At 38.7% G+C, this 22,192-nt stretch overlaps 1 protein-coding gene across 3 annotated transcripts in view; it reads right to left on the bottom strand.

Annotated features, from left to right (window-relative positions):
• LOC113417686 (5'-nucleotidase domain-containing protein 2-like) overlaps positions 1-21,536 on the bottom strand; it is a 52,004-nt gene extending 30,468 nt beyond the window's left edge. For all 3 annotated transcript variants that reach the window (XM_087956889.1, XM_026676181.2, XM_087956888.1), the window contains exons 1-4: positions 21,250-21,536; positions 5,066-5,250; positions 1,299-1,373; positions 636-691 (exon numbers count right to left, since the gene is read on the bottom strand). In XM_087956889.1, coding sequence (XP_087813015.1) covers positions 636-691; positions 1,299-1,373; positions 5,066-5,250; positions 21,250-21,520 — 587 coding nt within the window. In that variant the 5' untranslated portion in view covers positions 21,521-21,536. The remainder of the gene's footprint in view (positions 1-635; positions 692-1,298; positions 1,374-5,065; positions 5,251-21,249) is intronic.
• Positions 21,537-22,192: the final 656 nt, after the last annotated feature.

The raw sequence follows: 22,192 nt of genomic DNA, 5'->3' as shown, positions 1-22,192 counted from the left end.
TAACGGAATATTTTTAACAGTTAGATCAGTGTTTCTCAATCTTGACAGCTTGAAAATGCGTGGATTTTTAACTCCCAGAATTCCCGAGCCAGAATTCTGGGAATTGAAGTCCACACATTTTCAAGCTGCCAAGGCTGAGAGACACTGAGTTAGAACATAACAATATCTTATTAAAATATTCTTGTGACAGTATTACAGCAGGCATCAGACATTTTGCAACTCAGTATAATTCTTGGGTCGCATGAAATGAAGTGTGAGCTATAGAAGGACAAGAACTTTCACAGGCATAATAAAATACTCTCCAATGCAGACATATAACAGTTAAGTTCAATTCTGATCCAACATGTTGTCATTAGGCCAATCAGTTTGAAAATTAGAAGCCAGAACATTACATGAATGCTTCTAGCCCACTTCATGCAGAACAGGAAATTCTTCTTTCCCTTGCCTTGTTTGACAATGGTTGAGATCAGGTATTTATTACTGCTAAATACTCTCAGTGTAAGCCAGGCAAGGAAGAAACATAAGCATTTCCCAAGGCCAATTGTAAATTTGCAAATCATGAATAGCCAGAAGCTAGGGTAGGGTCTGAACTTGGCCAGCCCAGCCATTTGGAAAACAACATGATGAATACCTACCGATACACAGTACCCAACTGAATATAGTGGAATGCATCTATCTTCATGAGCAGGCCCTAGAGGGGACAGGGAAAAGTGGAGTAAGTAGCTACACAGAAACCTTAGGATTGCTAAACCTTGCAAATATATTTTCTAAATGTTTTCAGGTGATTAGCTCACATTCAACAATATTGTCCCTTGGGTTCTATACTGGCAGCCACAAAGAAAAAAAAGGGGAACATTACTTTTCTGTCCTAAGCTTACGTGGGTCCCTCAACAGATGACTTACATATCAGTTATTCAGAAAAGTAGCTCCTGGATAATAAAGGCAGTAATATTTACATGACTTAAGACTGTAATCCTGTGGCACTTGGGTTGGATATTTTGAATATTCTTACATTTGTGCAAACAGCCTCCAAAGTACTATAGAATGTAAGATCCTCTGACCACCTTATTCCAGGAAATAAATCTGCACCAGATTTGAGCTTCATGAATTTATTCCTTCCTATTGGTTCACAGGGTGATTCCCAACCCCTCCACCTCTGATAGTCTGCCATTTTGGACCCTCGAATTAAAGGTTTCTGGGGAGTTCATAGAAAAAGCAAGCAACCACACACAGACCTCCGACCCTCTAGACAAATTTGCTAACCCCCCCAGAAACATAAATGACAAACTCTCTCTCACCTTTGCAATGTCATAATGTAAGCCCCGAACAGCAAAGTTAGGCCAATATTCATACTTCAGGATGCCCTTTGGATACTGATGTGATAAAACAAAGAGAAGTATGTCACCATGTGCAATCTTCTAAGGAATTTAAGTTAACCATCTTTCTTGAAATTGACATAGTAAACTGCTTGGAATCATTGGATACAGTTTTATCAGGCATATAATCGCTGGCTTTCAAAATCAAACCATGAAGAGAGTGATAGGGAAATTGAGAATATGCATAAAGAATCAAGCAAGGCAACAAAGAGGCAACCATTTGGGATCTCTTCTCTCACTGTAAAGGACATGGAAGAAGTACTGTACATTTAAGTAGGAAAAGCCCCTTTAAGCATAGTCAAAAATCCCAGCTGATTCAGCTTCTCATTTATCTGAACATTCTTTTTGACATAAAAACCAGAACATTAAAACACAAATGACCAGTTTACATGTGGACATGTAAATATTGGTCTCTTCTATCACGTCTGTCCGGGCCCTAATGTATTCAAGCTACTTTCCTTTACATACTTTCTAACTTTATTTACTAGCGCAAGGAGAACGGTAATGACTATTTGCCAGTAAGCTCAATTTGAGAGCTCTCATTCAGTATAGTTCTTAGTTCTACTTATAGTAAGAATCTGGTCATTTTCTTAGCATTGAAGATAATTACACATATTTGAGTTCCACTGTGCAAAACTTTATCATTTTATTTTTGCTTCTACAAGAAAGGAATTCTTTAAGCAATTCTTATGTGAAACTGGCTAGTAGTTGTCTTATTTGGAAAATGTGGTTTTAAAAACAGTATTACTCTTCATCAGCTGTAATCTCAGGAGTAATAAACGTCTGAGATTTTACAAAAGGAATATAATTTGCCTATAATGGCTAAATGCCAACAAGTACAACTACAGGTAGTTCTGGATTAACAATCACTTGTTCAGTGACCAAAGTTGCGACAGCACTGAATGAGTAATGGTTTTATTTATTTATTTATTTATTTGATTTGCCAATTGTTTACAAGATAATAAGTATAAGTGTATACATAGTTGTGAATACATGAAATGGGTACATATAAGAAAAATAAAAGAAGAATAAGAGAAACAATAGGACAGGGACGGTAGGCACGTTGGTGCGCTTATGCACGCCCCTACAGACCTCTTAGGAAAGGGGTGAGGTCAATAGTAGACAGTCTAAGGTTAAAGTTTTTGGGGTTTGGGAAGAAACTACAGAGTCGGGTAGAGTATTCCAGACATTGACCACTCTATTGCTGAAGTCGTATTTCCTGCAATCAAGTTTGGTGCGGTTAACTTTGAGTTTGTATCTATTGTGTGCTCTTGTGTTGTTATGGTTGAAGCTGAAGTATTCATTGACAGGTAGGACATTGCAATGTATAATTTTATATACCATGCTTAAATCAGACCGAAGACGGCGTAATTCAAGGTTTTCTAGTTCTAGAATTTCAAGTCTGGTGGCATAAGGTATTCTACAACGAGTAGAGGGGTGGAGAACTCTTCTTGTGAAATATTTCTGGACTTTCTCAATTGTGCTAATATCAGATATGTAATGTGGGTTCCAGACTGATGAACTGTATTCGAGTATTGGTCTAGCAAATGTTTTGTATGCTCTAGTTAGTAGTGTGATATTACCAGAGAAAAAGCTACGTAGGATTAGGTTAACAACTCTTAATGCCTTTTTGGCTATGTAGTTGCAGTGGGCTCTAGCACTCAGATCATTAGAGGTGAGTATTCCAAGGTCCTTTACAGAGCTTGGGTCATCAACAAGATCTTGACTATTCAGCTTGTATTTTATTTTCTGATTTTTTTTGCCAATATGTAGGACAGAGCATTTATTTGTTGAGATTTGAAGTTGCCATTTGTTTGACCATTCAGATACATAGTCGAGGTCTTTTTGTAGGGTAGCAGTATTGTCTGTGGTATTGAACAGCTTTACATCATCAGCGAAGAGAACGCAATTGGTTACATCTGGTTCCAGCATTCCCAGCATCCATGCGATCCTGTGATCATGAACTGGCATTTAGCAACTGGCTTGCATGTATGGATGGTCTCCCCACCCACTCACCCTCCCCCAAGTCCCTCTGCACTTTTGCTGCATCACCTCAACCTCCCCAGCACTCTCTCCCAATTGGCAGGAGCTCATGCCATACCTTCACACCATGTGCTAACTCCTTGCTCTCTCTCCCACCCAGCTACAAACACTTACTTGTCTGCTTAACCTGCTTGCAAGCCAGTTGGAACTTGCAATTTCCTACCAGAATCTCCACTGGCAGGAAGTTCCGAGGAGGTGCTCGCTTAATGAATCACAATTTTTACTTAACCAAGACAACAGGCACTGTAGGGATTACCTATATATTGCTTGCTGTCTTTATTGTTTGCTCTTGATCCCTCCACAGCCCTAGAAGCATTGAGCATACTGAAGAAGGATTTTAATGAGTTTAACACTTACTGCAATTGTCATTTATAGAAAGAAATTTGAACAATATGCAAGAAAGAATTAGAAGTATCCTATACTACCCAGTTAAGAGTGCCACTTTGAAGCACCAGGCTGGATACCATGAGACTGTGAGTCTAGCCTTATTACAAGCCTTGATCTTGGACTAGTACCTCTCTCTCAGTCTTAGGAAGAAGTCAAGGCAAAGGCACTTCCAAAATCTTGCCAAGAAAACTGCAGGGACTTATGGAGGCAGTTGCCAGCTGTCAAAGCCCACCCACCTCAATACACACAAAAACCCAATTAATCATTTCAAGTTTTATGGAATTTCAGATATGTTGCATGTGATTAAGAAGCTCAGCTGATTGTCTTCCTTTTATGCTGGAAATTTAATAAATTTAAAGGAAGTTCAGTGCTCATGTTATGGATGAATGAAAACTGTCAATTGTCAGCCTTTCAATTAGTTATATTTGAAAAGACAAGACCAGACCAGACAGTACAATTCCACATATTAAGGTTATATTCACTGTCTAAAAATGGAATAGTAGCAATGAAATTGAAAACTGTAGGATAATTCTGAAACTTGATTAACCTGATATTTTAATTAAAAATGGATTCTTCCCTATTTACGTTCATTTATTTGTATGGTGTTATGTAATAGCCTTTTTACTTATATTTGTTTTTATTACCACCTTTTTTATTCTAGTTAGTTGAGGTTTTCTTTTGCTTTAACTTATTTTTATTATGTAGGATTTATTGTAAAACATGCAGCTTATTATATAATTACTGTATAATCTAGATCAGGGGTGGGCAAACTACGGCCTGCGGGCCACATCCGGCCCGTTGGTCTTTTTAATCCGGCCCGCCGAAGATTGGTACAGAATTAAGGTTTGATGTGAATGATTGAATGATTGCATTCATTTGATTTTGACTTGTAATGACAGGCATTTCGACACCAGGTAGCGCATTAGGCGCAGTGACTTGATTTTGCGGAGATTTTGCAGTTTTTTATATGTATTGTATCTTGTGCTGACCCGGCCCGCCTGTCAAATTTTAAAAGTCAATGAGGCCCCCGAGCCAAAAAGTTTGCCCACCCCTGATCTAGATACTTGTTATTGTTATATTAATATTACATATAATTTTTATAATTATAATTATATAAATATAATGCTTCTAAAACTGAGTTAAAAACTTTGTTAAAAAGTTGCTTCCCATTTGTCCAATTACTAAGCCAAGGACACCAGAATCCTAACTGCTTTGATATTTTGTCAACAAGAAGAAAACAACCCCAGGTCAGGTTGTACCTTATATTGCTCCACTAGGATGTCCCTAGCAGTGTTGTAGATGCGGGAGTGGAGTGCAGGGGAGTACAATGCCAGGGTGTAGTCATAATCAAAGCCGTAGACGCCGATGGTTTTCAGTGAAATCTCATTGTTGGCGTAAATGGTTGAAGGATTCAGAAGGTTGCAGACACCAGGTGGGAGCAAATCTAAATCAAGGAAGAGAAGCATGGAGGACAAGCTGTGATGACATATGGTTGCTACAAGCCAGTTTGGTTAAGGCTTTGTAGAAAATCAGGAAGATGATCTTGACTAAGTCATACAAGCTCCATTGCCAAAGTGAGAAAGGTAAAACCTATTTGAAATCCACAACAACCAGATAACATTTGGAAGTGACTCAGGCTTCTCCTAATTCATTCAACTGTAAGAGGGAGTGAGCAACATAATAAAGTCAGACTGGCATGATTCTGCTAATATAGCCAATCTCAATTAAAAATTGGTTTTAGTCTTCCTGTGGAGTTGATTTCCTGGTCTGGACCGCCTAGCAAGGCTATTATCAATCTGGCAAGAGAGCTTGCATACCTCCATCAAGGTCGTCTTCCTTGTTCTTCTTGGATCTGAATCAGAAAATAAAGAGGTTGTGAATTTTAGTCCTCTATGACAGGTCTTCCAACCTTGGCAACTTTAAGACTTGTGGACTTCAATTCCCAGAGTTCTCAGCCAGCTTTGCTGGCTGAGGAACTCTGGGAGTTGAAGTCCACAAGTCTTAAAGTTGCCAAGGTTGAGACCCCTGCTCTATGAGCATGGAAGCTGGCAGAGTGACATTAGACCAGTTGTGCTCTCATCCCAACCCTCCTCCTCAAGATTATTGTTGTGGGAAACCTGAATTATACAGAAAAAGATGGGATACAAAGCAATCCATCAAAGAAATCTTCCACACGGATAGTCATCAGGTACTACCTCTTACAATGTACTAAAAGAGTTCTAAGAGGAAGGTGGGGGCAGAGATTAAGATGGGTTAAAGGTCTGGACTTGGTACTTTACTTCTCTGTGAAGCAGGAAACTAAGAAAAAGGAATTCAGAGATTGTGAGAGGATTGGTAAAGCTGAAACTCCAGGCCTGCCTTGATTGCATTGACTGGAATGCTTTTGAAGATGCCCCTGCAGACCTAGATGAGATCACAGATACTGTAATATCATATGTCAGCTTCTGCGAAGACTTATGTGTACCAACAAGGAACCTGCAAATATATAGTAACAATAAACCTTGGTTCACAGCTAAACTTAAGCAGCTATGTTGTTCCAAAGAGGAAGCCCACAGAAAAGGTGACAGAATGCTATACAATCAGGCCAGAAACATATTAACAAAAGTGATCAGAGCAGCAAAAAGAAGCTACTCTGAAAAGTTAAGGAATCAGTTCTCAACAAATGAACCAGCAAACATGTGGAAAACTCTTAAAAACGTCACTGGCTTCAGCAAACCTCCTTCCCAGGCAGAAGGAAATCAGCAACTAGTAGATGACCTGAATGTGTTTTACTGCAGGTTTGAAAGGAAACTACAGCTACCGTGTTTCTCATATAATAAGGCCGGGTCTTTTTTTTTTTGAGCCCTGAAAAAATGGCTAGGCCGTATTTTCGGGGGTGACTTAATTCCCCCCCTCCTTGCATCTTCGGGCAGGCGGGTGGCGACGGCTTGGATGTTGACCTCGGCATTGGTGGGGCACTTTGTATCAGGGTCAACGCAGGCAGCACCATATCCGGGTATGCAACAAAAGTACTTCCTAACAGCAAGCCCCCCTGCCATTTCCCCCCCATTTCGCATGTTTTAATATAGGCCTTAATTTGGGGGGAGGGGCTTAATTTCATTTCATGCCTATAAAACATGCTGGGACTTCCTATTGGGGGAGGCCGTATTTGTTGGAGAAACTGGGTACCTATCTCCACAACCGTCACCTCAAACACACCAACAACAGCCAAGCCTCCTACAACTGGCCCCAACCCATTGGATTTACAACCTCTGGTGATCACAGAAAAAGAAATGCAAAATCTATTACACAGACAAAAGTCAGGAAAAGCACCAGGACCAGACAAGATAACTCCTTCTTGCTTAAAAGTCTGTGCTGACCAATTGGCCCCCATCTTCACCCGAATCTTCAATAGATCACAAGAGATGTGCTATATTCCTTCCTGCTTCAAACACTCTACTATCATCCCAGTGCCAAAGAAGCCCTCCATCAAGAAACCGAATGACTACAGACCAGTTGCTCTAACATCTGTAGTTATGAAAATCTTTGAAAGGCTTGTGCTGTCCCACCTGAAAACCTTCATGGATCCGCTGTTAGATCCCATGCAGTTTGCATACCAAGCAAATAAGATTGACAGATGATGCTGTTAATATGGCTCTGCATTACATCCTACAACACCTTGAATCTCCAAATACCTACGCAAGGGTCCTCTTTGTAGACTTCAGATCAGCATTCAATACCATCATTCCAGACACATTTCTAACTAAACTAAACCAGCTAGCGGTACCTGAATACACTTGTAAATGGATCATAAGCTTCCTAACAGACAGGAAGCAGCAGGTGAAGCTAGGCAGAATCACATCCGATACCTGTACAATCAGCACAGGGCCCCCCAAGACTGTGTGTTTTCTCCACTTTTTTCTCCCTATATACCAATGACTGCATCTCAAACGATCCATCTGTTAAAATACTGAAGTTTGCAGATGATGCAACAGTGATTGGTCTCATTCGAGACAACGACGAATCTGCATACAGACAGGATATTGTACAACTTGCCTCGTGGTGTAACCAAACAATCTGGAACTGAACACACTCAAAACCGTAGAAATGGTGGTAGACTTTAGAAGAAACTCCTCCCATACTACCACCTCTTACAATACTAGACAACACAGTATCAACAGTAGAAACCTTACAATTTCTAGGTTCTATCATATCACAAGAGCTAAAATGGACACCTAACATCAAAAACATCATCAAAAAAGCACAACAAAGAATGTTCTTTCTGCGCCAACTCAGAAAGCTCAAACTGCCCAAGGAGCTGCTGATACAGTTCTTCAGAGGAATGATTGAGTCTATCATCTGCACCTCTATAACTGTCTGGTTTGGTTCTGCAACCCAACGGAACAGACACAGACTTCAGAGGATAATTAGGACTGCAGAAAAAACAATTACTACCAACCTGCCTTCAATCAAGGACCCGTATACTGCCCGAGTCAAAAAGAGGGCTGTGAAAATATTTACAGACCCTTGATAAACTGTTAAAACTGCTTCCCTCAAAACAACGCTATAGAGCACTGCGCACCAGAACAACTAGACACAAGGACAGTTTCCCCCCGAAAGCCATCACTCTGCTAAACAAATAATTCCCTCAACACTGTCCAACTATTTACAAAGTCTGCAAAGTCTGCACTACTATTACTATTAATCTTCTCATCACTCCTTATCACCCATCCCCTCTCACTTGTGACTGTATGACTGTAACTTTGTCACTTGTATACTTACCATTTATATTGACTGTTTGCTAGTATGATTTGATTGCTTATCGTACCCTATGACTACCATTAAGTGTCGTATCTTATGATTCTCGACTCTTGACAAATGTATCTTTTCTTTTATGTATACTGAGAGTATTTACACCAAGACAAATTCCTTGTGTGTCCAATCACACTTGGCCAATAAATCTATTCTATTCTATCCTATATCCTATCCTATTCTATCCTATCCTATTCTAATCTAAAGAGGGCATCTCATTTCTATCACCAAAAAGGGAGACATCAAAGCAATCAGAGATAATTTTTTAAAATTCACTTTCAACTCATTTCAATCTTGTCAAGTAGTTTCTCTTCCATAATCTTCCATATAATCTCTATAGAGGCAGACACTCTTAAAATTAACTTTTGGGCCCATTGTTTAAACATTGTTTAAACAATATGTCCAGTGTTAAGGTATTTTGCCCCATTCTATGTTAGTAAGTCAAATGTAAGTATTCTTAAATTGTAATCATTAGTTCCTTCTATTTCCCTCTATGGTCTAATTTTTTAAGTATTATCTTATGCTATTTTTTTAAAATTCAAAATAAAAAAAGAATTCCCATGGAAACATTTCTTTATAATTAATTCTAAAATCTCATTTCAAATTTATTTGGATCCTTAGTCCATTTCTAACATTATAAAATCCAGCTTTTAATCGCCCCTCTGCTATTTATTCAAAATGTTTTAAATCCTTAACCTTGTATTAAAATACGTTTCGCTAAGGACTGAAGGAAACTTGCCTGGTTCTATAAAACCTGTTGATCCAAGATTCTTAATAGCTATTAGTAATGATTTCTTGATATAATTAGAAAAAAGTACATGAACTCAGTGTTCTTTCAAAGGTGCTAACTGTGGACTGAGCAAGATGGCTATTCCCTCATCTCCCAGAGTTCTAAAGCTGCCAGATTCTGCTGTAATGAGGAGCAACTGTCTGGAGCATTTGTGGGTGATCTCAAGTCCTCTCCTTGTCTGGAGAGGAATTGTAAAGAACTGGTCTACTCATTGGCTCACCCACTATGACTGTCAACTCCACTTTTTACGGTGCTGTTTTCAGTCTGTTATTTCTTCCTTGGAAGTCATAATCTCTGAAATCTCATCCAAGCATCTATGCCCCACTCTTCTTCAAAGGAGCTCAGGAAGCCAGAGAAAACAAGTTGAACATTACATTTGCCAAAGGCATCTGTAGCCAAGACCCAATTTACTTATTTTGTTGTTTTTATTGCCTGCCCAAATAAATGGACTCAGAATGGGTTACAATATGTTAGACATCATTTTAAAATCCCACCAGAATAATAAAGGATCTCCCAAGATGGACGCCAATTAATGCTAGGCTAAAGGGTTTGAAGGCTTGATGAAATGAAATGGTTTCCATTATGATCTAAATCCTATGAGGGAAGAATCATAGGATTTAATCTTTATAATCTTAAATTAATTCTGATTTTAATATTAATTATACTGATTATGTTGTACACTTCCCAGAGCCACTCTCTGAGGGAGCTAGGTGGTTAAGAAATAGAAAATATAAATATAAAATAAATATGAGTCATTGCAAATTATGCTTTAAAGTAATTGCTGTTTATCAACATCCCATTCTAAACATTTTGTAAAGTATACTAAAACTCAATGTATATGGCAGCAATTCAGCAATGTCTCAATCCAGGGTCATCCTGTATCACTGCCAAGTAGGAAAATGGGAATGCCAACAACAACAACATTGCATGGTACATTATGTTGTGGTAAATAGAAGTCTATCCTCAAACACTTCAAGAATATTCAGAGAGTCACCCAGGATCCTTCTAGATATTTTGGACTATATACCTGCCATAACCCCTGGCCACTGCTCATGCTGCTTTGGGTTTATAGAGCTTTAGTCCAAAATATCAGCAAGTAGTCAGGTTTCCTACACTTGGTTTACTCTTCCAGTCTTTCTCCACCTGCATTTTGTTTTTAATTAATATGCTTAATTCTTGTAAGACTGGTTGCTTGTCTTAATGGAGATATACATAATGTGTTTTTCTTCTTTAAAATGGCAAGGTTCATGGTTCCCCAAACATTTATCAACAAATTTTGAACCTGCTCAATTATACAACCCTGCCCCTGCCTTTGTGGCCCTCCACCATCAATTTTTTAAAATGCTGCCCTTGCTGGTTTTACAAGTTACCTATCTGTCCCCAAGCATATTTATATCACCTTTCTGACTATATAATCATCAGCAATCACTCTGAGTTCTTTTCTGCAAAGAATGTTTACAAAAAAAAAGATGCAAAGAAATGTTGAATTAGAACGTTTTTTCCTTTGTTTTTTATAAAATCAAGTCATGACCAGAAAGAAAATTGGATATTTCTGTTGGAAGAAAATATCCTTCTGGGTTCAGTTCCAAGTGGGGAAAAAGACACTGGAAACATGGAAGCTGTTTGGAATTTGAGCTTGTATTTTGATTGGTTGATGATGATGTAATGAAAAGGCTTTGGGATTCCTATTATGAGTCTGCCTGAAGGAGGAAGAACTTTGTTATGTAGAATAGACTGGCCCAGGCCTTAATTAGCAAAGGTGGGGGGGGCTGAGTTTCTGCCTCTCTGAGTTTCTACTTCTCTTTTAGGGGAAATATTCTGCCTTTTTAATATATCATAAAATATTTAATTTCTTTAGGAGGGGGTGGGTTTTAACTTCCAACATTTCTAATTAGCTTTCCTACAAAATAGGCTAGCATTTAATATATACATACACCTTCTAATCATTTCTCATTCCAATAATTTATTATGAAATTTATTTTTTGATATATTTGATAGCTAGAAATCATCACTGCTGTAGACATTTATCATAATCCTTGAATTTGTTTTTAGTACACAGCTACATTTTCTGAAAACATACAAAATTATATGACCTTCATCAATTGCAGCTGGTCTTCTCTCCTAACTAAGTAAAACAACCAGATGCCATGCATATGCAGAAATATCACAATGGCTCTTTAATAGATCTGAGCTATCTATAAATCAATAATGTGAAATTGTGATCAATGCACTCCCTTTGTAAATAATAATAAAATTATTAGTATCTATAAATGTTCAAAAATATTAATTTCTCCCAATTTTCAAGAACAACAACAACGAAAGAGTTCTTTGGAAACAACATTTCTATTTCTTTTGGAATTAAGGAACAGATTAAAAATAAACGTGCAAATACATGAATATGTAGCCTAACAGGTTTAGACAGTTATGTATGTATAGAACTGGTCACATAACTTTTAAAAACATGGGAAAATTGTTTATGATCAAAGCTACAAAAGACTGACTTTTTAAAATGGTGGGTATACAAAAGTGAAAATAAAAGGATTTTTAATTTAGTAGGACAACAATTATTTCTTCGCACAACATAGAATTATCTTTTGTTGGGAGAAGTCTACTACTAACTTTCAATGGCAATAGCCAAAATGCAATGTTTGTTGCTTTATTTATTTAAAAATTGACATATAGGTTCATTTCTCCTGGAATATTGGATTGTTTGAAGAAAAAACAGGTAGTTGCTCAAATTATTTTCTTCTCTACTAGTTCTCAGGCCTAATATATTAAAGATGAGTGGAACAGGAATTAATCTTTGTTTCCCTAATATTGGACTTTGAGTCCTTATTTCTTCTAAATTTTTATTTTTCCTTCCTGGAACATTCTCCTCCCCTTACTTCAGAACTTGCTTGAAAATTCTTGCTTCTTCCCACAAACTGGACAGTCTTTGCTGGAATCAGAATCCAATTTTAATCTAATTTATCAAGGCATCCTTTTCAAGGATGAGCTACCTAAACAACATCAATGACACCAGACTACTAACATAGCATAGATGTTGATGCTTCTGTTGTCTTGTGATTCAGCTATTGGAAATCTGACTGGGTTGGCTTTTCATATGCAAACAGACTCGTTAATAACAGAGTCGCTGCTGCCATTTGCCATTTGATGAGTCAGCTAATTTCAGAGTCCAGGGGGAACTTTTCTCAATCCTTTCCGCTTTACTCCCTGGAATAGATTTTACTGAAAATAAGTCTCTTCAGTTAAACCAAAAACCCCAAACAAACCCTAGGATGAGTAAGATCTTTTTCCCAACAAATCAGAAATGTCTGGGTCAGGCAGTCAGGCAGTGACAACGCAATATTGTGCAGACGGTTGATGGCACAGCATATTGGGAAAGAACTGGCAATATATAGGAAGGAAGCAGATATTGTATACATATGCAGTGCTGAGGGCAGGAGGAGGAGAAAACAAGAGTGGGAGAGACGTGGCATGCTTATTAGCAGCCAGAAAGAAAAAAGCCAGCAAATAAGAGACTTGGATAATTATGGTTTTCCAAAATAAATATTTTGATCCTAGCACACAGAGACAAAACCAACTGCATATTAATTTGAAAAAAATCACTGCTGCTACATGCAGCATTAATATGATTCCCTCATGGCATGGCTATATCAGAAGGGAACAGAGAAGTGTCAAGCCTTGTAGATAGCTCTTATGGCTTAGGAACATTAAGATGCTGCCTTATACAGAATCATACATAACATGTGATACTAGATTTAGGTGGTGTTGATACCAGCTATCATGCAACAACTTTGGAGCACAAAAGGTATTCTTTTTCCTTTTGTTGGTTTGCATTAACTATCCAGCACCCTCACAGAGCATGGGCTGACCTACAGCAAGTATAATCTCAGGATCACACATTTCTCAAACACTTTTTAGTGATCCTTACTCCCAACCTAGGCCCTTTGTGCCACTGCAATTTGGCAGCGGCCCGAACTATATCAGTGCTGTTTCTCACTAGTCATGTGGGAAACCCAGAAAAAAGTAGTGCATGCTTCAGCATAGACTTACTACTTTGTTCACCCAAAAAAGTAGAAAACTACATTTCTGTAAAACAGGTAAGAATGGAACAGATTGTCCCAAGCATAATGCAGCCCTATCAACTGAAATATGTTGCACCACCCACTCTAAAGGTTAAGTGGCATCCCCAACACTCCTCAAAAGTTGTCCACTTGTGTTCTGGATAGAGTGGACTCTCAAAGCACACGGAGCAATTTTCCTTAACCTGGATAGATGTGCTTGGACCATAATTCCAATAATCCCTAACCAACATCTGAAGCCCCATTCTACTCATTACATAGGAATTTGAATCTCCTTTGCTCTAGTGGAGATTAGGATTACTACACAGAGGGAACATTCCAAACTTTTAGATCATGGCTGGCTGGAGTATTCTGGGAACTAAGATCCAAAAGTCTTAATGTTGCCAAGGGCTGTTCTAGATAATATAAACAGATAAAGAGATAAAATAACACAGAGATGCTTTCAACACCCAGGTGTAGCAACTATCATTTTAGAAAAGACTTTCCTCCCATAAAAGTGGGATCTTCTTTTCCAGGCCTGTGTTTACAGGCCGGATAAACATACCAGCTTTTGAAAAGCAAAGATAATATGCTTTTATATACCCTTTCAAATTGTTGCTGTTTTTCATGAAGACTTTAGTCTGCTGAAAGAATGTTAATCTCAGTGGAAAAGTCCACTAAAATAGCAGTTTCTGGGCTTTCTCTACTGCTGAGTTGAAGCACGACTCATCCATCCTTCAGTTTGCAGAACAATTTACACACACTTTGAAACTCTTAAAATACATAGAGGAGGGCGGAGCTGGCGTCGCGACGATATGGCATGCGATCTTGGAGGTCTGAGATTGCTGCCGATATCTTTGCTCTTGGGCGGTCCAAGTGGATCTAAACCGTCCCGAAGAGACAGTGAATGTAAAGAGCGCATCCTGTCGATCCCAGGGATACCGCAAAGTCCCTGGTAGATCCAGGAGAAGCTCTTTTTGCCAGCGGCAAAGAGGCAGCCATTAAAGCTGCTGAAGTTGGGACAGCTCCAAAACGAAAGAGAATGGAAAGAGAGAGTGTGCCGGTTTGGTGAGAAATTTTTCTTTATTCTAAGATTTGAAAGGACACCCTAAGGAAAAGAAAGAATCTGTAAAAGTTTTGACAGAAGTGATTAAGCGGCGATTTTAAACAGGAATGTCAAAGTAATATTTATTTATTTTTCTCATTGCTGGATTTTCTACACATGATCTTATATTTTGAAACTGGACTGGTTTTTTTTCTCTTCTTTCATCTATTCTTTTTCTCCTTTTTGACTTTATAATATTTTAGGCTAGAGACTCCCTTTTAGTTTTTTTTTTTTTTAATATCTTTTTCTTTTTTTTAATTAATTCTTATTTGCTTGGAAAAGGAGGGGGAAAGTGAAAGCAAAAGAAACTTTGTAACACTGCCAACTAGAGGCTTGGAAATATTCTATTTCTCTTTTGACCAGACAAAGCTGAGAAAGAACTGAGACTTCTTTTCAAGGACATTGCTATTTGATTAGAGGGAAGAGCATGGGAGAGTATTATTGCAGGTGCTCTTCTGGGTTTCTAGCAACAGCTGGAGTCTGGTATGGAAGCTTATAGGAAAAGAAAAGGTGATAAGTCTCTGGACAAGAGATTTATAACAAGAGCCTTGGATAATTAAACAAAGTGCAGTGTGCTCTTTTTATTTTTTCTAAGCTGCGCTACCCCTCCTCATCAGTTTACTTTTTGTAATAGCTATTTGGATTTTTAGCTCTTTGGAACTTGTCTTTGGTTTTTTTCTTGTTTTTGGAAGTTAAATTTCTACGCTTGCTTTTTATTTTAAAGGAAAAGCTTTAATATTAATGATTCCCTTCCTTGTCTTTTTAAGAGAGTAGCCTTTTTGCTCTCTCCCTTCCTGGTATTTTTGTCTTTCCATCTACCTTCCATATTGGGTTCTTTTTTTGGGGGGGGGGGGTATTTTTCTGGCCTTTTTTTTCTCTTATGCATCCTTTTATATTTGAGACTTCTTAATTGGATTAAGGCAGTGGCCCCCAACCTTTTTTGTGCCACGGCCCGGTACCGCATCACAAAATGATCTGCGGCCCGGCACCGCATCAGCACACATGACAAGGCAAGGCGAGCTGAGCAACCGGCCAGCCAGCCGTCCCCGCTTCTCCCCGCCACCTTCAACTCCTCCTTTGTACCTTTTTGTGCTTTCTTAATCTCCTCCGCCATCGGGACGGCTCTTCGTTCAAGCCGCCCCTCCCCCTTCGATGAAACTAAGGCGCGAGGATTCCTTCAGGACCCAAACGCCGCTTTCCAACCGGAAAAGCTCACCCGGAAGCACTTTCTCGTCAAAACAAGATGGTGGCGCCCAGCAAACCGCGGCCCGGTAGAAAATGATCCACGGATAGTACCGGTCCGGGGCCCGGTGGTTGGGGACCCCTGGATTAAGGTGTTGAAGAACCTGAAGAATTTTTCCTTTCTTTTTTTAGCTTTTTATTCTTCACTTTTCCACCTTTTTTAGGATTTTACAACTTTTTCTTTTTTGTGTGTGTTTATGGTCTTTTCCTTCATTTTTGAAATTTTACTGTTATCTAACCAATCGATTGGATTAAGGTATACAAGAACCTGAAGATTTTTTTTTCTTTTTTTTTTTATTATTACTATTTGGCTTCTTTTTTCCTACTATTTTTATTTGGAACTGCAGTTGGTTCTTTCACAATTGGATTAAGGTCTAGAAGAACCTGAAGATTTTGAATTGCTCAAAATGAGTAGGAAATTAACAGCTCCTGATTCCTCAACTTCTACTTCTTCCTCTCCACCATCTGGAGGACAACGTTCAATATAGACAATGTTAAGGCAAGAAAAAGAACAAGAAAAAGTGACCCTGCAGATGATTATGCAAGGAATTCAAAATATTCAAACAAGATCAGAGAATATTGAAAAGAGAATAGAGAACATTGAACAAAGAACAGGGAAAACCGATGAAAAAGTGGAGAACACCCAACAAATGATGATGAAGTATGATGAGAGACTCCAAAAAATTGAAGAAGATAAACAAAGAGACAAGAAGATTGGAGACATCGATAACAGATTAACTGTGGTTGAACAAGATAAAAGTGGTATGCTGAGATGGGAGATGGACAGATCAGAATTTTATCTTAGATTCCAAAACATAGAGGAAGAAAAAGGACAAAATCTAGCTGAGATAATGATAGAAATATTGGCTGAAGCTTTGGAAATAACTGAAGAGAAGATGATGGATGGAATAGATGAGGTCTATCAAGTCTTCACAAGATATGCAATGAGAAATAGCTTACCAAGAAAAGTTCACATCAGATTTACAAAGAAAGCCATTAAAATGCAAATATTGCAAGTGGCAAGAGAGAAAACATTAAAATACAAAGATAAGGAGATTGTGGTCTTGAAACAAGCACCCAGAAGAGTGAGAGAGATGAGAAGAGAATATTGATTCTTGACCAAATTGCTACTTAAAAAAGAGGTTAATTATAGATGGCTGATTCCAGAAGGGTTAATGTTCACAAGGCAAGAACAGAGATATAGAATTGACTCAATTGAGAAAGCTGAATCATTTTGCACAGAATTTTTCAGAGGGAAAGAGGAAAAGGCAGAAAAAGAAATTTCACTAATTGAATTCCAAGAGGACTCCCAAATGACGACTGAAAAAGAAGAAGGTGCAGTAGGTGGAAAGGAGGAAGCCAAAGAACAACGTGAACCAAGATCCACGAGAGCTGTCAAACCTAACTACAAAATATAACCATGGAAGAGAAAAAATTGATTACAATTAATATAAATGGACTTAATACAGCCGTTAAAAGAAGGAAAACCTTCCATAAATTAGAGAAATTAAAATTTGCTATAATCTGCCTACAAGAAGTACATATTAAAAAACAATATGAACAATTGTTGATACAGCCAAAATTAGGGAAAATATTTACTTCCTTGACACAGTGTAAGAAAAGAGGAGTGGTTTTATATATTAAAGAGACCATCCCAGCGAAATTGATTTATACTGATGACGGAAAAATACTAATGGTGGAAATAATGGACAATAATACGAAAACACTCCTAATTGCAATCTATGCCCCGAATGACAATTAAGAAGAATTTTATAAAAAATTACATATGAAAATAATTGAACTGGACTATGCTAATATAGTTATGATGGGAGATTTTAATGGAATTGTAGATAATAAACTGGACTACACAGCACAGAAAACAATAAATCAAAACAGAAAGACTCTCCCTAAATCTTTTTTTTAAAATGGTAGATGAAATAAACTTAAAAGATACACGGAGAGAAAGAAATGCTAAAACTAAGCAATACACCTTCTACTCAAATAGACATTTATCATGGTCCAGAATAGATATGATATGGATGTCAACAGAATTGTTAACTAATATTCAAGAAATAAATATTGAAACAAGTACTTGGGCAGATCACAATTCAATCACAATTAAATGGAAAGGACAAAGAAGAAGATCTAGATGGCCGTTAAATAATACTATTTTAAAGGAAAAAGACTTCACACAGTGGATGGAGAAAGAACTGGCTTTTTTCTTTAGAGAAAACAAAAAAGAAGATACATCAATCCAGAATGTATGGGATACAATGAAGGCATATGCCAGAGGCTTGATAATAGACTATACACGGAAAAGAAATACCATGAAAAGATTAGCCTCTAAGGCATCAGAGGATAAGTATAAAGGACTTGAAAAAGAGCTACAGAAAATGCCACAGAAAAAGGACATTAAGTAAAAAATGGATATAACCAAACATAAAATGGGTCTAATATAAAAAGAAGAATTAGCACAGAAAATTAGAGGTGCTAAACAGAAATACTTTGAAGATGCAAATAAACCAGGTAAATGGTTAGCATATAAATTGAGAAAGGAGAAAGAATCAAGGAAAATATTGCAATTAATAGATGACCAAGGCCAAGTTTGCTATGGTAGTAAAGAGAAGAAGGAAATCATTCAAGACTATTATGGGAAACTATACACACAAGAGAATATAGATGAGGATAGAGTTAAACAGTAGTTACAGAATGCTAATTTACCCCAGATACCTAAAGAGATTGAAACAATGTTAGAAAGCAATATAACGATGATGGAGTTAACTGAAGCACTCAAGAAGCAAAATAATGGAAAGGCACCAGGCCCAGATGGACTTCCGGCAGAATTTTATAAAACATTACAAGAATCATTGAATCTTCCATTGCTAGAAGTTATGAATGAAGTTATGTTAAAGAAGAGGATACCTAAATCATGGTCAGAAGCTTATATCACACTTGTTCCAAAAGAGGAGACCGATCCATTACAAATCAAGAACTATAGACCTATTTCCCTACGAAACGCAGATTATAAAATTTTTGCTTCAATATTGGCAGAAAGACTTAAAAATACCTAAATAATTTTATTCATCCTGATCAAAATGGATTTCTGCCAAAGAGACAAATTAAAGACAATATGAGAGTAATCTTGGACACTTTGGAATACTACGAGGCACATCCTGAAAAACAAATGGCTCTGATATTTCTAGATGCACAGAAGGCATTTGATAATGTGAATTGGCGATTGATGTTATTACTGCTGGAATAGATGGGCTTTGCTAGAAAATTTATTCAAGCAATAGAAGCTATATATCATGAGCAAACAGCAAAGGTAATGATAGAAGGTAATGATAGAGGGAGAACTGACAGACTCTATCGATATAAGAAAAGGAACAAGACAAGGGTGCCCACTATCACCTCTGTTGTTTGTGTTAACTTTGGAAGTGCTAAATAGAAATATTAGAGATGAAAAGAATATAAAAGAGATGAAAATTAAAAAGGAAGAATTTAAGTTGTAAGCATTTGCAGATGATCTGGTTTTCATCTTAGAAGACCCACTAGAAACAGCATCAAAATTGATAGAAAAGATAGAGACATATGGAAAGGTGGCTGGTTTGAAAACAAATAAAGATAAGACAAAGATCTTGACAAAGAATATGCTATCAAGACAAAAGGAAGAACTGGCAGACCTATTGAAAATTCGGGTTATGAATAAGATCAAGTACTTGGGGATATACTTGACAGCAAGATGCAGTACACTAAAAAGAGAATAATTATATCAAACTTAACTAGCAGATAGCGCTAGATTTGGCGAAATGGGAAAATTTACAACTGTCATTAATAGGGAGAATAAATGAAATATGTAGACTTTTAGAAAATAATAAATATATAAAGATGTCTTCTTTTCTTATTATATCTACAAAATGATTCTAGGATAGATTTGGGATGATAATATGAACTGTCATAAAACAAATTAAGTAAAATATGATTATTTCATAAAACATGAATGAATAAAAGTATAGTCAAATGATTGATTAATAATGATATTAATGTATTTAATATTTGATTGAAAATATGAGATTATATACAATGTAATTGTAACTGAAGACTATGAAATGGAAGCACAAAACAATTTGTAAACCAACCGGCACACTGTATGTATATACATGGAAGATGACTTGATGTTTTTATGTTTTGTTTGTTTGTTTTAAAAACCAATAAAAAATTTTTTTTTTAAAAAAAGAAACTCTTAAAATAAATGGTACTGGAGTCAGAAAATACTACTTTAAACCAGAACAAATATATTTCTGCTGGGCTTTAGATGAGATAAAGGGAACCTGACTGGATGCAGCAAGAAAAAAATGTTGTTGGCCTTGGTTAGATGCAGTAAAAAAAGCTGTTGCAGCCAGAACAGACACTTAAAACATCTTAGAAAATAAAGGATTAATTCCTTAATATCAAGAGTCTTGAAACACTCTTATCAGCTGGAGATTTTAGATGCATTAAATGTTATATATAGTCAGCAGGGGAAAAAACATTGTGGGAACATATCACAGAAAATTGACCTTCAACACCCCAAAGGATTCTCTGTTGTTATTCTCTTCTTCCCACCACGTCCTCCTTCCCTACGAACCAGACACAAAGCAATAACTGTATAAACTTGCTACAAATCACTCCCTCCCACCGCCAGCACGTTCTTGCAAACTAGGGGGAGGGAGGGAAAGAGAGAAGGGGGATATCCCAGCCTAAATGCCTGGAGAAAAAACACCAGACCCCGAATTCCAGATACAGATGGAGGAGGAGGAGAGGAGCGACGCGAAGGCAATACAGATTTATCACAATAGTGTGCAGGAGAGGCCGAAGTTCTCGTTTAAAGGGGCGACAAATTAGCCGGCGTTCAATTCTCGAAAGCAGATTTCTAGGGGGGCGAGAGGTAGAAAGCTCTTGACGAAGACCCCCTTCCTCTCCCCCCAAAAAATTCTGTCTGATCAAGAGGGAAGTGACAAAATAAGCAATGGGCCTCAAGAAACGACCCAAAACTATGTTCGACGTGCAAGCTCGTGCGTGCGCAAAAGCCTTGGCATCCAACTTGGCACCCAGGGACACGAGAAGCGGCATACGTGGATCGCCGAGGTACTCCGGATGGCGTTTCGTAGATGAATCGCCCCCTTTGAAAGCTTTAGAAAGGGAGAAATCTCGAAGTTAACGTCCCGAAACGGGAGCCTGTTCAGAAGGGTTTAAAAAAAGGCTGGCAAGACCGAAGTGGACAATGAAGCAGCCCTGCCGCGAGGGAGACCAAAGGAAAGACCCTCTGGGAGGGAGGACCTCCCCAGTTTCCCAAAGCAACCTCCGCAGGGGCTCCCCCTCACCCACAATCTCCGTCGCCCGTTGGGGCTGGGGGGTGGGGTGCGGGGCAGAGAAAAGCGGGGAAAGGTCTCGCTCTATTCGCCGACCCACCATGCACCAGCCGCTTCATCTCGCCGTAGCGCGCCCACAGAAAGCTCTTGTTGTCCGACCCCGGAGCTGGAGCGCTGGAGAAAGCTCGGGCGGCCGGGTCTTCATCAGCCGGGACCCGCTGTGCGCGCGGCTTTCTGCTGCCATAGGGTGGGCTGGGTTGCGGGGCTTGCGCTGCTGTGGCGGGTACTTCGGCCCCGAAGCGAGTGCAGTAGGAAAGGGAGGGGGCCGCCAGGCGCACGAACTGTCCGGCACGCACGGCAGCCCCAGCCATGCTGCAAGAAGCGTCTGGGAAGCCCGCCTTCCGCGGGAGAAGAAAAAGGCAGCCAAGAGGCTGGGTAGGGGGGGTTCGCTCCGCCCCGCGAGAGGGAAGGGCCTAGCTCCAGGTCCCCGGCCCGGATGGGCTGACCCACCTCGCACCTCAGCTTGTAGCCTCAGCTTGGTCCTCGTTGCTTGGAATTCAGTCTTCCCTCTCTCTTAACCCCAGCTTGGCTATTGGAAAACGATTAGCAGAGATTCAGTGGAGGCGTTTTCTCCTGGAAAAGGGTATCTTGTATGGGATCGCGATCTAAGGCGTCGGGTCTTAAACACACTAAAGAAAAACAGCGAAAGGTGTGAGGATGGTGGTTGTATAGACTGTGGGGTTTCCCTTTCCTTTGGTTGATCAGATTTGCAAATCTGGAGGGTTCGCTGAAAGAGGACCCCGTAGCAGTATCCGAATAGTAAACAAGTACTCAGCCGTATTTTAGCTCAGGAACCCAGCCAACCTGTGTGACCAGTTCATAGCTCACCGATAACATTGGATTAACTAAATTATGGTTAATATAATGCAGCCAAGAGATCCTTCCTTTTGTTCAGTTTTCCTCTTGCATACTGCTGAACTGTTGACAGATGCCCCCAAAATAGCTGGCAAAATGACCCAACAGTTGCTTTCAGTCCTTGTCAG

Source organism: Notechis scutatus, chromosome 2, assembly GCF_049901735.1.
Source record: "Notechis scutatus isolate UNSWTSFEM ecotype Mainland chromosome 2, rNotScu1.2, whole genome shotgun sequence".
Taxonomy (NCBI): domain Eukaryota; kingdom Metazoa; phylum Chordata; class Lepidosauria; order Squamata; family Elapidae; genus Notechis; species Notechis scutatus.
This window is presented reverse-complemented; position numbering and strand designations above follow the sequence as displayed.